At 49.1% G+C, this 17490-nt stretch overlaps 1 protein-coding gene across 2 annotated transcripts in view; it reads right to left on the bottom strand.

Annotated features, from left to right (window-relative positions):
* Positions 1-9675: 9675 nt before the first annotated feature.
* The window catches only part of LOC140398399 (integrin alpha-8-like), a 223488-nt gene continuing 215673 nt past the window's right edge, over positions 9676-17490 (bottom strand). For both annotated transcript variants that reach the window (XM_072487047.1, XM_072487046.1), the window contains 2 exons: positions 15909-16031; positions 9676-11513 (listed from right to left, as the gene is read on the bottom strand). In XM_072487047.1, coding sequence (XP_072343148.1) covers positions 11460-11513; positions 15909-16031 — 177 coding nt within the window. In that variant the 3' untranslated portion in view covers positions 9676-11459. The remainder of the gene's footprint in view (positions 11514-15908; positions 16032-17490) is intronic.

Consider the following 17490-nt stretch of genomic DNA (forward strand, 5'->3'; position numbering starts at 1 on the left):
CTTTGTGGCATCTGCTGTTTCATTGAGCGCGCCATCTCTGATTCCTCGGTGCTCCCCGCCTAGAGTCATGTCCGGTTCACTTGAATCATCTTTGGCTTGTCGATGCTCCCCGTCTGGAGCCCTTTCTGGTTCACCTGAATCACCTTTGGTTTCTTGATGCTCCCTGTCTGGAGTCATTTCAGGTTCTTGTGGAGAGGCTCGAGTAGATGAGGTTTGAATTAACGTGGTGTCACTGGAGTTACTAGTAGCCTCACTTTGATTGTCGAGTGCCTCTCTACATACTGGATGAGATCTGCCAGTCTCGCTGAGATGTCGCACATCTTGTATGGGAATTGTGAAGCCTTTGTCACTTGTCGCACATACAGTGGGTAGACCTTCCGTATCTTTTTGTCAGTTAGATGAGCTGGGTAGACTGTCAGAGTCTTCTTCTGGTGGCTCAAATAATCTGGGTAGACTGTCATAGTCTTTTTGTTGTTCACGAGAGCGTGGTAGACTGTCATAGACGTCTTGCTGTGCACTTGAGCGTGGCAGACTTGCATCGTCTGCTGCTAGTTGCTCAGATAAGGTTGCTAGACCTTCATGGTCTTGTTCATGCAAGGACTGTGCTCTGGAGTCTATCGTTGCTTCCATCGTGGAGTCTGTCAATGAGTTCACTGTGGAGGCTTGTATCGCTCTCTCTGTGGAGTCTGGCATCGTTCCCTGTGTGGAGTCATGCAGTGGTCTCACTGTGGAGTCGATCTGTGTGCTCTCAATGGAGTCGTGTTCTCTATGAGTTAGCACAGTTCTCTATGAGTTTGACTCTCCTGCTAACCTTACTATAGTAACTCAGTCTAACTAACCAGTCTGCTCTAAGCCATGCGGTGGGTGTGATACTTCTGATCTGCCCCTGTCCTTCTCTCTGAGTGTCGTCTGTGGAAAGAGACAGAGCATGTGTGCTCTGTCCTTATATATGGGTTGTGTAATGCCCCCTTGTGGTAGTGTCACCTCTGGGTGTCTTGACTGCCCATTGGTCGTGCCCTATTCTATGTGTTCATTAGCTGTATGTCTGCATGTCATGACGTCTCTGGTGCTCCCTCTAGTGTTTAGTTAGTCGTAGTGTATTTACATTAACCCCTTGTGTATTTACAGTGATGCATATCACCACACATGGGTTCCCCAATGGCTCCCTAATTAGCGACTGGAAAGATATAAGACATAGGAGCAGAATTAGGTCATTTGGCCCATTGATTCTGCTCCGCCATTCGATCATGGCTGATCTCATCCTGGCCTTAACTCCACCGTCCTGCCCATTCCCCAATAACCCTTCAATCCTGAATCAGTTAAAAATCTGTCTGGCTCCTCCTTAAATGTATTCACTGTCCCAGCATCCACTGGACTCTGGGGTAGTGAATTCCACAGATTCACAACCCTTTGGGAGAAGTAGTTTCTTCTCAACTCAGTTTTAAATTTGCTACCTCTTACTCTAGACCATGACCCCTCACTCGAGAATGCCCCACATCTACCTGATCCATGCCTTTTATCATCTTGTATACCTTGAAAATGACCATTGCAGGAACAAACATAAGTGCCTCATGGATGGAGCAGACGATGTTGCCTTGAAACTCGCAATTGGGCAACTAAGAAAGAGGTGAAGAAGAGCTCTTCGCAACCAGACGGGGCTAAGGGAAAAGTCTCACCCTGATGAACAAGGGCCGTCAGGGCCCTCTCAAGACCCAGAAGCTGAGGCTGAGAGCCATTGAACAGAGATATCTGGTAAGACTGTGGGTGTAGAGAAGATGCCTTTCAGGCCTCCAGAGAAGCTAGAAACCTTTCTCAAGATGTCCTCACATGTCTAGGAATGTGTCTCACATCTGCTACATTCTCCAGGAAGATTTCATGCCGCAGGAGCGGGAGGCTCTCCATCGTCAGTGGCTGTAAAAATTATGACCACCCTGAATTTCTTTGTGTGTAACTCATTCTGGAGCTCCACTCTGGGATTTCTCAAACATGGAATCATAGAATCATAGAATTTACAGTGCAGAAGGAGGCTATTCGTCCAATCGAGTCTGCACCGGCCCTTACAAAGAGCACCCTACTCAAGCCCATGTATCTACCCTATCCTCGTAACCCTTACTGGTTAACCTTAACCTTTTTGGACACTAAGGGCAATTTAGCATGGCCAATCCACCTAACCCGCACATCTTTGGACTGTGGGAGGAAACCAGGGCACCTGAAGGAAACCCACGCAGACATGGGGAGAACGTGCAGACTCCACACAGACAGTGACCCAGCCGGGAATCAAACCTGGGACCCTGGAACTGTGAAGCAACTGTGCTAACCACTATGGTACCGTGCATCTTCTCACAAATGCGTCCAAGGCATTAAAGATGGCAGAGCAGTGGGATTTGCAATGATCTCAGGATTCCCACGGATGCAGAGTGCCATCGACTACACACATGTGGCTTTAGGAGCTCCCTGGGAACAGCCACCACAATTTGTCAACAGGAAAGGATTCCACTCTCTCAATGTGCAGCTGATCTCCAACGACCAGGAACAACTAATTCAAGTATGTGTGAAAGTCCCATGACTCCCTGCTGTGAACTCAAATCTGTGCTGTGCTCACCAGATGGTTATCCCGAGCTTGCTGTAGAAGTAGGTCCCACTGAGAAGTGTGTGGAGGATGTGGGTGAATACTGTGATGGGTCTTCATCTAGTGTGTCCTTGAAGTTCCCATCCAAGGTGGTGTGGGGGCTGGAACCTGGGCTGCCAGTTAACCTATTCATTTTGCTGCTGATGTTTGTGATTGGTTGCATAGTCAACAACATGTCAAAATAATAATTGTTTGTAAACCAATGAGATGTTTCTGGGTCCTCACTGGCTTAGGCGATGCAGGTCTCAGCTTTGGTATAGGCACGTTCCCGGACATCACACAGCAGCTCTGTTGCCCACTGTTCATGAGCTCAGGCACACCCACTCCGGTCTGCGATCTCTTCATTTTGTTGTGGACAATGTTGTCTTGCATAAAGACAAATGGACAAACTGTGAGCAGAATGGAAGCCAGGACAGATGGTAAGGATGCCTGACCTCTGTGGATGTTGAGTGGACCTGTGCAAGGGCTGAGGGTGTGAGATGCACAAGATGTAAGAAGAGATGAAGATGTAATATCTCTTGTGCTGTCAGTGTGTGAGATCCTTGTGGAATTTAACCCTGCAAATTCTCAATGGCCTTGCGAGAGTGAAGGTTGAGGGTGAGCAGAAGGCTGTCTTACCCTGGTGGAGCAGATAAGATCATTCATCCTCTTCCGACACTGGATGGCAGTACTCGCCTGAGGAGCATTGGTACTGATTACCCCAGCGATCTCCTCTCGTGCTGAGCTGACCATCCTGGCCTGCAGAGAATGAATGATGTGTGCGGGTATGGTTTAAATATGGCATTGGAAAAGATGATCCAGCGATGATGCCATGACGGGACAGATGAATTCCACTCCCCCACCATGAGATACAACATGCTTCACATTTGTGCATATATAATGAGCTGAAAAGCAGACAATCTGGCAAGGAAATCCGATGGCGGAAAACACGCTGCTTTTCACACCAGCCACTGCACTTCGTCTCCGGAATGGAAAATTATTTTCCTTCTGGTTTCTTGTCCTCTAGGAACGCAATTCAGACTCTTACAGTTGTTCAGCCGATGAAGACATTTGATGTATTTGAAGCTCTGAAAACCCAGAGGTTTCCATGTTTGATTCCGTGGATGTTCCTGCCTTGTTCGGGGCCAACTCCATTAGGGCACTTTAAGAATGGCGGGTGACACTTCATTCTGGGATTCTGCGTCCATTTCCCTTGTTGGCCATTTTGAATGGGATACCAGAGTAGGTGGAGTGTCAACATCCAGCCGTCCCAGTGTTGCTGGTGCTATTGTGGAAGTGGCCATTTCAGCCACCCACAGATTTCAAGGAGTTGGACCAGTTTTCAAAGGTGACGTATTCACATTAGCTCAGAGGTGTCGTGAACCATAGGAATCAATGGTTTGGAGTCAGGAACCAAAAGATGTTGTCAACTTAATTTGTCATTTAAAAAAAAACAGGATGTGTACGTTGCTGCCTAGCCACCATTTATTGTCCATCCGTAGCTGCCTTCTTGAACCGCTGCAATCCCTGAGGTGCAGGTGGAGCCATAGTGCATTTACAGAGGGAGTTCCAGGGTTTCAACCCAGCGACGGTGAAGGAACGGCGCTATATTTCCAAGTCAGGGTGGGGAGTGACTTGGAGGGGAACCTCCAGGTGGTGGGGTTCTCACATATCTGCTGCTCTTGCCCTTTCAGATGGCAGTGTCCATAGGTTTGGAAGGTGCTGCCTCAGGAACCTTGGCGAGTTATTGTAGTGCATCTTGTAGTTGGTACACATGCTGCCACTGTTCATCAGTGGTGGATGGATTGAATGTTTGGAGAAGAGGTAACAATGAAGCGGGTTACTTTGTCTGGGATGATGTCATGATGAAAGATAGGTTTTATGGTTTTTGTTTTGTAAATTTAGAGTACCCAATTCATTTTTTCCAATTAAGGGGCAATTTAGCGTGGCTAATCCACCACCTGCACATTTTTGGGTTGTGGGGGTGAAACCCACGTAGACATGGTGAGAATGTGCAAACTCCACACGGACAGTGACTCAGAGCCGGGATCGAACCTGGGACCTTGGCGCCGTGAGGCAGAGTGCTAACCACTGCGTCATCATGCTGCCCAAGTTATATGTTTTTAATACAATGATTTATAATAGGGCTTTGCTTTGAAAAAGTCTTCAGATGCACTAGAGTACATGAGCCATTGGATAAAGTGCTATTTTGCATTACATAATTGTGAAATTCAGATTTGATCATGTGAATTGTGACTTCTGCATTCATGCTTTCTTGAATTCAGCTCAGCCATCTGTTTGGTCTTTTCTGAGCTTTGGCAGGTGGCTAACATTCTGCCTGACTTCAAGGACTTTAAGTTTTCAGATCTCTATGTTTTGTTGGTGCAGTTATTCAATGGAATTTTATTATGAATGCTTAGCTGAGTTCCTAACCCACTAATGGATTTAGCTAAGCAGGGGCTGTTTAGGTGACTGTAAAAGGGACTACGAACTTGGTTCAGTTGACATATTTAAGCGCAGGTAAGAGGATTATATTTTTTGGGTGGGCTTTGAAGTCCTGCTTCATTATTTTTGACAGATTTATGAGCTTCTCAAGGTCTTCCAATGTTATTATAACCTATATGAGTTCTGTATATAGTGTACACTGTGTGAGCGGGTATGGGGGTGGGTGATCGGTGAACATTAGGGGCATCACACTCACCTCCAGGACTGGACCAATGCCCTAGCAAACAAAAGTGGCTCTTTTAACCCGGTGGTATGGCACTAGCCCACTTTCATCTTTGCTTCAAGCCTGCTGCGGCAGACAGTGGCCATAGTTCCAGCCCATCCCTGCCACCCCACCATGAAGAAAGTGTAGGGGTGGGGGCACAACATGGCAGGAGGCAGGTTCTTGATGTCAATAAACCCTCTGACTCCCAATTCCTATGTACAAGCTGAAAATCTGGCTCCTCGTCTCTGCTCAGTTGATTGATTTCACCCAGGATAATGAATGAGATATCTGCTTGTCATTGTTCAGTGGTTCCACTTCCATCAAGTCAGCAAGTTCAATGCTTATTTCAGAGATGTTTGCACAGAATCTAGGCTGACACTCTAATGCTGTGCTGAGGAGTGCACAGTGTCAGAGGATGGATCTTTCAGGAGAAACATTAACTCAAGCCCTGTCTGCCTTTTCAGATATACGGAAAATAGCCCATTAAACTATTTTGAGAAAGAGCAGGAGAGCTCTCCCCACCTTGTGCCCAATATTTATGCTCCAAACACCAACCAGCATTACGAAAACAGATATCTGGGGCATCATTCTCCGACCCCCCGCCGGGTCGGAGAATGGCCGTTGGCCGCCGTGAATCCCGCACCCGCCGAAGTCTCCGGTACCGGAGATTGGGCGGGGGCGGGAATCGGGCCGTGCCGGTTGGCGGGACCCCCCGTTCAATTCTCCGGCCCGGATGGGCCGAAGACCCGCCCAGAAATTGCCTGTCCCGCCGGCGTAAATCAAACCTGGTATTTACCGGCGGGACCAGGCGGCGTGGGTGGGCTCCGGGTCCTGGGGGGGGGCGCGGAGCGATCTGACCCCGGGGGGTGCCCCCACGGTGGCCTGGCCCGCGATCGGGGCCCACCGATCCGCGGGCGGGACTGTGCCGTGGGGGCACTCTTTCCCTTCCGCCTCCGCTACGGCCTCCACCATGGCGGAGGCGGAAGGGACTCTCCCCACTGCGCATGCGTGGGAAACTTTCAGCAGCCGCTGACGCTCCCGCGCATGCGCCGCATTTCCGCGCCAGCTGGCGGGGAAACAAATGCCATTTCCGCCAGCTGGCGGGGCGGAAATCCCTCCGGCGTCGGCCTAGCCCCTCATTGTTGGGGCTAGGCCACCAAAGATGCGGAGCATTCCGCACCTTTGGGCCGGCACGATGCCCGTCTGATTGGCGCCGTCTTTGGCGCCAGTCGGCGGACATCGCGCCGTTGGGGGAGAATTTCGCCCCTGGTCCTCTGTCGCATTACTCATTGTGAAAACGGGCTGTGTGCAAAATGGCTGCCACACTTTTTATTTAAAAAATCATTCATGGATGCGAACGTCGCTGGCTAGGCCAACATTTGTTGCCCGGTTCCTAGTTGTCCTTCAAAAGATGGCGGTGAGCTGCTTTCTTGAACCGCTGCAGTCCATGTAGTGTAGGTGCACACACTGTGCTGTTAGGGAGGGAATTCCAGAATTTTGACCCAGAGGCAGTGGAGGAATGATGTTATAAATTTCAAAGTCGAGATGGTGTGTGACTTGGAGGGGAACTTGCAAATTATGTTTCCATGCATTTGCTGCCTGTGTCCTTCTTGGCAGTGGAGATCACAGGTCTGGTAGGTGCTGTCTAAGGTGCTTAGGTGAATTCCTGAAGTGCATCTAATCGATGGTACACACTACAAGCACTGTGCTTTCATAGAATCCATACATTGCAGGCCATTTGGCACATTGAGCCTGCACCGGCCCTCGGAAAGAGCACCCTACCTAGACCCAATCCCCCTCTCCGTTACCCCAGCTAGGGGCAATTTAGCATGGCTAATCCACCTAAACAGCACATCTTCGGATTGTGGGAGGAAACCGGAGCACTCGGAGGAAACCCACGCAGACACGGGGACGATGAGCAAACTCCACACAGTCACCCGAGGCCAGAATTGAACCCGGGTCTCTGGCGCTGTGGGGAAGCTGTGCTACTGTGCCACCCCATGCCACTGTGCTTTGGTGGTGGAGAAATGGAATTTGGTATATGGGGTCCTAGTCAAGTGGGCTGCTTTGTGTGGATGTCAAACTTGATCCAGTTCAGTTTCTGGTCAAGGTTAACTTCAGGATGTTTTTAGTCGGGGATTCAGCATTAGTAATGCCACTGAATGTCAAGGATGATGGTTAGATTCTTTCATGCTGGAAATGGTCATTACCTGGCACTTGTCTTGCATGAATGTTAATTGCCATCCATCAGCCCAACCCTGGATATTGTCCAGGTCATAGAATCATAGAATCCTTACAGTGCAGAAGGAGACCATTCAGCCCACCGAGTCTGCACCAGCCCTTGGAGAGAGCACCCAACTTAGGCCCACACCGCTGTCCTATCCCCGTAACCCGGAAACCCCACCAAACGTTTTGGACACTAAGGAGCAATTTAACATGGCCAATCCACCTAACCTGCAGATCTTTGGACTGTGGGAGGAAACCAGAGCACCCGGAGGAAACCCACGCAGACACGGGGAGAACATGCAAACTCCACGCAGACAGTGATCTAAAGCTGGAACTGAATCCAGATCCCTGGAGCTGTGACGCAGCAGTGCTAACCGATGTGCCACCGTGTTGCCCCTGAATGCCGGCCGACTTTCTGCTTTTAATGTCTCAAAATGTGTTGGCCAGGCAATTATTGATCCAATCATTTCCAACCCCAGTTGGGAGAATGAATTGGCGGGATTCTCCGTTTCATAAATTAAGTGTTGACGTCAGGACTGAATCAGTGGACGTCTATGACAGCAAAATTGACACCACGTCCGGACCAATTCATCAACCGTTAATGGGATAGCACTGGCGCCATGTGGAACATGACCGATTCCAATGAAAAGTGGTGTCGGATTCGCCAGGGTCGGGGTTGACGCTCGAGAGGCTGATAGGTTGCAGCTGTACATAAGCACTCCACTCCCCACACAATCTCATCCCAGCCAACAAGATGGCAGCAAAAAGAACAACTTCTATTTCACCGATGCTGAACTTGATACCCTATTGGACACTGTGGAGGAGAGGTGGGCCAAGCTGTACCCCGGGATGGGAAGAAGGTTGCTAACTGCCACCGTGCATCGCGTCTGGGCACCGGTGACAGATGTCATGAGCACCATGGGCAACACCAGCAGGAATGGCCAGCAGTGCAGGAAGAAAACTGCACCATCTTCTCAGGGCGATGTGCCCCTGGCACCAATCCCCATCACACACACTTGTAACACCCTTCCCCCCTACCCGGGGGGGAGGGGGGGCGGGGCGGGGGGGGGCGGGGGGGGGGGGGGGGGGGGGAACCGAAACCCACCCTGCATCACCTGGCAGCACCCATACCAGTTGCCATGGCCGGGTGCCCTGGCAACGAAGGCCACCAGCTGCCCACCCCCTATGTTGCATGCTTCTGACTGTCTAACACTGTGCGTTTTCTGTCACCCAACCACCCGCCAGGAAAAGGCGGCCCACAACTGCCGGGAAAGGGAAAAGACTGGCGGGGGCCGCCGGACCTGCGGCCTCTCACTGCAGCAGAGCTGCAGTCACTGGACCTGGTAGGTGGGCCCGGAGAGAGGGCAGTCACCAAGGCAGAGGTCGGCATCGGGCAAGCAAGTTAGACTCTGCTGAGTTGGGGGTTCCCCATGGCAAATGTGTCGCCACCACCACCCCCAACCCCACCACCACCCCAACACCTCCTCCCCACCCCCCCCCCCCCCCCCCCCCCCCCACCATGACCCGCCACCCAAACTCACGATCCAATCATGCGTCATGTCTTGTGTCTTGCAGGACACTTGCTGCATTTGCACACAGATTGCTTCATAATTGAGGAATCATGAATGATGCTGAACATTGTATAATCATCAGCAAATATCCCCACTTTTGACCTTATGATGGGGGAATGGTCATTGATGAAGCAGTCTGAAGATGGTTGGGCCTCGGACACTACTCCGAGGAACTCCTTCAGTGATGTCCTGGAACTGAGATGATTCCAATGACCACAACCATTTCCTGTGTGCCAGGCATGGTTCCAGCCAGCTAAGAGTTTTCACCCTGAGTCCAGTTTTGCTAGGGATTCCTTGATGCCACACTCGGTCAAATGCTGCCTTGATGTTGAGGGCAGCCACTCTCACCTCACCTCTGGAGTTCTGAATTGCAACAATAACTACTCTTGTAAAGCATTTCATTGGCTGTGAAGAAACTTGAGGTATCCTAAGACTGTGAAATCTCCTGAAATTACTTTCTGTCATGCAGCAAGTTTTCAAACCAGCATGGAAAGGCCACATTCCTGGTGACACCCGGCACTTAAACCACTGTAAATATCAAGCTAATGTGAAAAGTGGAATTATTAATATCAGCTAAACTTTATTTTTCAAACCGAGCAAATCAAATAGATGGTTGCAAACTTCAGACAGCACAGGCTTGCTGAAGAGATCAGTTCTATTAACTTTCTGAAGAAATTTAACTATAACATTTTACATTTAATTTGAATTTAAGAATATTTATTTACAGGCTATGGCCGAGTTGTTATGGAATTTGCGGTGTTCGTTCATTCTAATTAAAATAATAATAGCTGATTAATTCAATACTGTTTTTGATCCTTTGAAGCTCAATATTCTTCTGTTTGATTTCAGATATGGAGGGATAAAGAGAGGGAGAAAGAGGAAGCAATCAGAATTGATATTTTCCTTTCATAATCTACGGGACGCGGGACCAATTGTAGTGACCTGCTGAAACCCTCAGAGATCTGGGACTTGCCCATGGTGTTTCACTGGGAAATATTTCTAACTGCTAAAAGCCATTGGGGAAAATCACCTGAATTCTTTTTCAAAGCCACATCAAAGAACGAGGAACAATCTCAAAAGCTATGTGTGCAGTGATGAGGATTTCCTTCTCCCATTTTCAGTGGGGAGGGGGTGATGGGTGGGATTGGTGCTTCAGTGGGAAATCCCGTGGGAGTCCCAAAATGCGATTTATGCCGGTTGGATTTCCCCTTTTCGACTGCACCCCCTCTCCCCACTGAAATAAAGGAAACCTGGCATTTGCCATCGGGATCCCTATTTGAATACAATTAAATCTAATTATCAGGCCTTTACACCTGATGGGTCCCCCCCCCCCCCCACCCATTAGATTGTTCATTCACATCGGCGTGCCAACACGTTTCCCACAGCGTGCATCTGGTGGGCAGAACCCCCCAGAGATGTTCAGGTCAGTGCTTGGCTCGGGGGGGGTTGGAGAGAGGGAGCGGGGCGGGCTCATGCCCAGGCAGTGCCAGGTAGATGTTTCTTGGGGGGCCTGTTCAGTTGCTGGGGGAAGAAGGATGTCTGTTGGAGGGTGGTTCTGTTGGGTGACCAGGGGGGTTCGGGGGGTGAGTTAAAATTTTTGCGCCGAGGAAATTGATAATTATAAGATACATTTATACAATATGAGTTGGATAAGTTAATATTAAACTTCAGCATGAGATCCAAATATACTAGATATAGCCACAAACAAGCTTGATTATGAAAAATATGCTTGACTTTGGTTGAATAGAAGAACAATTGAAATTGATAAAGGACTGATTGAATCTGATAATTGCCAAAGTAACTGGATGAGAAGGTCAGAATGACAAGGGACTGCATAAGTGTTTTGCTAGTTAATTATGATCAGAGTGAGTAACCCTGAAAAAATATAAGTATGAGCTAAACCTGGGCTAGCTTCATGATTACATTCTGCCTGACCTGCGACAGTGGCTTACTCGATCAGAAAATTGTTCAGTTCTGAAGTGGTTTAGTAAAGGGTCTGGGATGGAATGTTTACACAGCCAACGGTTGCTTTTAAACTATTTTCACACTTTGAAAGTACTGCAGGAACCATTTTCAAACTCAAGCTTCCGAAGGGGAATCCCTCAGCGATGGAAGCACTCAATCGATACATGAAGGTTCCCTGTGCACTATTTTCTAACATTGATGATGGCAAGTCACACACAGTGCGTCAGCAAGTTTTCCAAATTCAACTGACGATGGGCGGGATTCCCACTGGCAGCACCAAGTTGGAAATTTGACTCTTTCAGTTGCATTGTGATTTGGAGAGGCTGCGGTTTCCTGAGGCTGGTTTGAGTGGGGAATGGGTGTCGGGGATGGTTGGATATTACAGCAATCCTTCAGTTTCAGTAGGCGGCAGATTCCTCTTGAAAAATCCACACTGTAACGAAAGAAGGAACAGGAAGAAGTAAGTAAAAGCAAGCCTTTTAATCGCTTGCCATGTTTCCCAATCCAGCAACAGTGCGCATCAAAACATCATTCAATATCAACTTGTCTGAATCTAGAACAAACCCCAAGTCTGAACATAACCTACAGATAAAGGACCAGCAGTGCCACCTATCAATTCAGCTTGCTTTAAAATTATAAAGTGGGAACAAGTCTGACTTAAAGAAAACAATTGATGAGATTTTTCCCCCAATTTACTCTGCTCCTGATGAGGAAACCTCAATTCAAATGGCGGTGCTTTGTCGTAACGCTGAACCTTGTAATAAATACCATGGGTGCGATCTAATGGCCTTGTTGTGCCCAACTTGGTTATGTGATGAGGCCTATCGTGAGATTTGGACGGTCGAAATTGGCATAATATACACGCAGGTATATGATGGTGCACAGACAGGCAGTGATTGACACACAGGATGACCAGTGAACACACAGAACACAGCAGCCAATCACCAGGCAGGACACGACCACTATAAAGCCAGAGGGAACTAGTTTTCTTGCTCTCTTGGGATCCAGCCTCTGAGACAGTCAGAGCCCATGAGCAGCAACTAGAACATGCACCATGTGGTAGTAAGATAGTCTGGTCAGGTTAGCCACAGGTCTCCAGTCAAGTCAGCATAGTGTCAACCCAAAGTTAAAGTATGTGCAATAGTTAAGAGTTCAATAAAATCGAGTTGCATTTCTTCAAGTGTTGGAAGCTTGTCTCTCTCACTGCTGCAGTAAACGCAGTCCTCACAGACCCGGCATACACAACACATCAGAAATGACTCGTTTAAGCAGATCTCATGAGATGTCACGATCTGGATCTCGCCCTCGCTGGGCAAGATCCAGATAAACATATTTAAGTGAGCCATTAGGCTTGTTTAAATATGTCTGTGCCGTATTCATCTAGGTCCCGCAAACTAACGGCCTCACCTGGGAGACTTCACCATGGTGCCATTTAGCACTGGTTTCCACAAATGTGGACCAGGCACATGGGGGGAATCTCCCAAGCCATTAGTGACCACTGAGTGGTCGGGCTCGGGACATGATGGTACCTTGGTACTCTCACTGACACCTGGGCTCCTTGGCACTGGGAGCCTGACACCTTCACTTGGGAACCCTAGCAGTGCCATCCTTGTACTGCTGGGGTGCCTTGGTGGCACTGCCAGTTGGCAGTACCAAGGTGCCCTGGTGCCAGTTTGCTCATGCCAGGGATAGAGGCCGGGGGTTCCTTTTCTCTTAAGAGGTGAGGGGGGTTCGATGACCCCTAAGAGGGAAGTTGAGTGCAGTGGGGGGTTGGGGGGGGGGGGGAAGAGTCCAGAGGCCACGGTGGCTGAGGGAGTGCCGAAAGATCAGGGCGGCATTAAAAAATGGCGCCCGACCTACGAGTTGTCTTTCTCCACTGGCAAGTTGAGCTTGTCAGTGCAGGAAATTAGATTAGTGCAGCCTTGACGCGGCACCTCTCAGCTTGACGCTAAGTCAGGATGTTTTCAGCTGCTCACTGTAACATAGTCATAGGGTGGATTTTCCGCGCAACCCATCACGAAGATGGCCCGGCCAAAAACAATAATTTAACAATTAAAGTAATTCAAAATGATCTTTAGTGTGTCTTCCCATTCCATCAAATAGATCTGGTCAGAGCCTGCAGTGGGCAGGTTCCAACCAGGCCAATGGAAAATAGCAATTGTAGGTCTTATTTATGTTACAGGACCCCAATTTCCATATAAAAGGGCCGATAGCCTGAAAAATGCTTTGTGCAATCGTGTCCAAATTAAAGCCATTCCCCATTGCCAGTATTTACTTGGCAGTGGAGCTGCTAACCCCACTTCAAAGCTGCTATTGTTCTTTTAATGACAGATGAAGGCAGTCAAAGTTGAAACCTTTATAGGTGCTTTGTTGCACCTCACTCACCAAGAATTTCAGCGGAATAAGCAGAGTGTTTGCCTGCTGTGGCGATAGCTCGTACAGGAATGTGCTGGAAACTCTTCACTCTGAGATGATTTGTGGGAGACACTATAGCAGTGCGAGAAAAAACACTGCCTATCAAAATTAAAACCAAAGTGTCACTGAGGAGGGAATGGCAAGAATCTTGTACTGCAGTTGTCAGGAAATTGTATCACATCAGCAAAACAAATCATCACAGCCAGAGTGGGCTGGATTTTCAGCTGGGGGTTGGGGACCTGACACCCTGATGAATTACCCGACCCACCTCTTGCTTTAGGATTTTTAAATGCAGATGGCCAAGTTGGAGACACTGAGCCCCTCTGGCAGACAGGAGCAGCCTGTTGGGTGTCAGTGGAAAAGGCAGCCATGTTGGGGGCTGTCACTGCCTTGCTGCTTGGAGCAGGCAGATCTTGGGAAGGCCATGGAGGAGAAATAAGGTGGAAAGCAGCCCTGGAACAAAAGGGTAGGAGAAGTGATGTTTGTTGGCATTAGCTGGCCTCAAGGATGAGTTTTTATAAAATTATTTCAAGAGATATGGATGTCGCTGGCAAGGTCAGCACTTGTTGTCCATACTTAATTTCCCTCGAACTGAGAGGCTTGCTCGGCCATTCCAGAGTGCAGTTAAGTGTCAACCACGTTGCTGTGAATCTGAAGTGACATGTAGGCCAGGCTGGGTAAAGATGGCAGATTTCCTTCCCTAAAGAGCATTAGCGAACCAGATGGGCTATTATAACAACCAATGATTGTTTCATGTTCACTGTCCTGAGACGAGCTTTATATTCCAGATTCATTAGTTTAATTTTAAATTCCACCAGCTGCCATGGTGGGATTTGAACATCTGCCTCTAGATCATTAGCCTGGCCTCTTGACATTACCATTAAGTCACTGTCTTCCCCCAAAGATTTAAGGACAATTCCCAAGAAACTTACTGGGGGCCCCATGGTGAACCTGACAATGTGGCTATTTGAGCTCACTGGATAAACATGTGATAAACTGAAGCCTGAATGGACAGGCCCCTTAACAAGCTCCTGAAAGAGATTATGGAGTCGTTAATTTGTTTTGTCCATGTTTCCTGCTCCCCTCCCGGCTAGCCGTCCCTTTGAAAATAGGAAACTGTCCTGGAGGCTTCGGGATCTTGTAACGTCCTCTAGGGCTGGGATTTTTAATTCTTGCCCGCAGCAGTCCCAACACTCTGGTCTTTTGGAATTCCAGCTCATGATCTCTCCATGTGTCCCCTTCAGCTAACTGACTGCTCCCACGCATAACTCGTGAATATAAAATAGAATTTACAGTGTAGAAGGAGGCCATTCGGCCCATCGTGTCTGCATCGGTCCTTGGAAAGAACACCCCAGCCAAGCCCACACCTCCACCCTATCCCTGTAACCCAGTAACCCCACCCAACCTTTTTGGACATGAAAGGGCAATTTATCATGGCCAATCCACCTAACCTGAACATCTTTGGACTGTGGGAGGAAACCAGAGCACCCGGAGGAAATCCATGCAGACACGGGGAGAACATGCAGACTCCCCCCACAACAGTGACCCAAATTGGGAATCGAACCTAGGAACCCTAGAGCTGTGAAGCAACAGTGCTAACCACTGTGCTATCGTGCCACCCTAAGTATAGTATAGTTTGAAACTGTTGCAACTATCGTGGTGTACGCCATTTTAATCCTCCCTCACAAACATGTCCAGGCTGCATGTTTGACATTAACAAATTCCCCTCTTTTTCTTTTCAATGTGAATCTCTCTTGCTTGTGCCCACATCAGATTTCCTAGGGTGGAATTGTCACCTTCAGCATTAGTATGATAAACTGGCAGAGTGAATGACTCATCCCTTACAGAATAAAAGCACTGGAAATTAAAATCAGGCATTTTTGATAAGGATCAGGGCAGCACGGTAGCATTGTGGATAGCACAATTGCTTCACAGCAATCCAGGGTCCCAGGTTCGATTCCCGGTTTGGGTCATTATCTGTGCGGAGTCTGCATGTTCTCCCCGTGTGTGCGTGGGTTTCCTCCGGGTGCTCCTGTTTCCTCCCACAGTCCAAAGATGTGCAGGTTAGGTGGATTGGCCATGATAAATTGCCCTTAGTGTCCAAAATTGTCCTTAGTGTTGGGTGGGGTTACTGGCTTATGGGGATAGGGTGGAGTTGTGGGCTTGGGTGGGGTGCTCTTTCAAAGAGCCGGTGCAGACTCGATGGGCCGAATGGCCTCCTTCTGCACTGTAAATTCCATGATTCTATGATTGGGAAATCGACTCTGCCTGTTCATCGACCAAGCAATCAAGGTGAAAATTGCCCCAATATGTTAATCAAAAAGGGTCTGATAAATATTGTGAGGCTTATTTAAAGTGAGGCCTGTGCACGGTTTTGCTGTCACACATCCTGTTTCATCATCGGTATAGATACCTTCCAAAAGAGGAATGTCACCAGAGCCACTAGTAGCAGGCCACCGAGCACAGCGACTACAATGCACCAGGTGGGCACGGGCATGGCCTGTTCAGGCCCACTGCGTTCAATAAGAGTTTGCACCTGGGGAAAAGAAGAACACCATATCATGGATCACATTGTGAATGATACATTTCCACCATAGGCGGGATGGTAACACCGACAGATTTACCCAAATTCACATCAGCCAGTTCATTCTTTAGAACATAATGTGGAGCCGTGCTCCTTCCAAATTCTGATAACCCCAAAACCTGAATTCCTGCATCTATAAACATAGATATTCTCTGGTGGTTGAGAGTGAGGAACAGTTGGTTTCACTCCTTTTGTGAGGAATGAAGAGTTAAAATATTTATTTTTAGGGTGATTGAAAGGGGAGTGAACATGTAACCTATTGCCGCCTCACCTTTGGGCAGTCGCCACACTGACCTCTGACATCGACTGCACTGAAATGGAAGCTTTGATGTTGACTGTATTCACATTGTTAGGTTTTTATCACACTTTTGCGTTAACTTTTCCCAATTAGAAATTCCTTGATCCCTAAAGTGTCATTCAATGGTCACGCTTCTGCCCCAAGACAAAGTGGAGTACTGTGTACAGTATTGGTCTCCTTATTTAAGGAAAGATGTAAATGTATTGGAAACAGTCCAGAGAAAATGTACTAGATTAACACCAGGAAAGGGAGGGATTGTTTAATGAGGAAGATTGGACAGGCTAAGCTTGTATCGACTGGAGTTTCGAAGGGGAAGAGGTGACTTCATTGAAACATACATGATCCTAAGGGGAATTGACAGGGTGGATGTCGAAATGATGTTTCCCCTTGTGGGAGAATAGAACTAGGGGCCACTGTTTAAACATCAGGGGCGAAATTCTCCGGAAATGGCGCGATGTCCGCCGACTGGCGCCCAAAACGGCGCCAATCAGATGGGCATCGCGCCGCCCCAAAGGTGCGGAATGCTCCGCATATTTGGGGCCGAGCCCCAACATTGAGGGGCTAGGCCGACGCCGGAGGAATTTCCGCCCCGCCAGCTGGCGGAAACGGTCTTTGTTGCCCCGCCAGCTGGCGCGGAAATGACATCTCCGGGCGGCGCATGCGTGGGAGCGTCAGCGGCCGCTGACAGTTTCCCACGCATGCGCAGTGGAGGGAGTCTCTTCCACCTCCGCCATGGTGGAGACCGTGGCGGAGGCGGAAGGGAAAGAGTGCCCCCACGGCACAGGCCTGTCCGCGGATCGGTGGGCCCCGATCGCGGGCCAGGCCACCGTGGGGCACCCCCCGGGGTCAGATCGCCCCGCGCCCCCCCCCAGGACCCTGGGGCCCGCCCACGCCGCCTTGTCCCGCCGGTAAGGTAGGTGATTTAATTTACGCCGGCGGGACAGGCAATTTATCGGCGGGACTTCGGCCCATCCGGGCTGGAGAATCGAGCGGGGGGGCCCGCCAACCGGCGCAGCGCGATTCCCGCCCCCGCCGAATATCCGGTGCCGGAGACTTCGGCAACCGGCGGGGGCGGGATTCACGCCAGCCCCTGGCGATTCTCCGACCCGGTGG

The sequence above is a fragment of the Scyliorhinus torazame genome, chromosome 21 (genome assembly GCF_047496885.1).
Source record: "Scyliorhinus torazame isolate Kashiwa2021f chromosome 21, sScyTor2.1, whole genome shotgun sequence".
Taxonomy (NCBI): domain Eukaryota; kingdom Metazoa; phylum Chordata; class Chondrichthyes; order Carcharhiniformes; family Scyliorhinidae; genus Scyliorhinus; species Scyliorhinus torazame.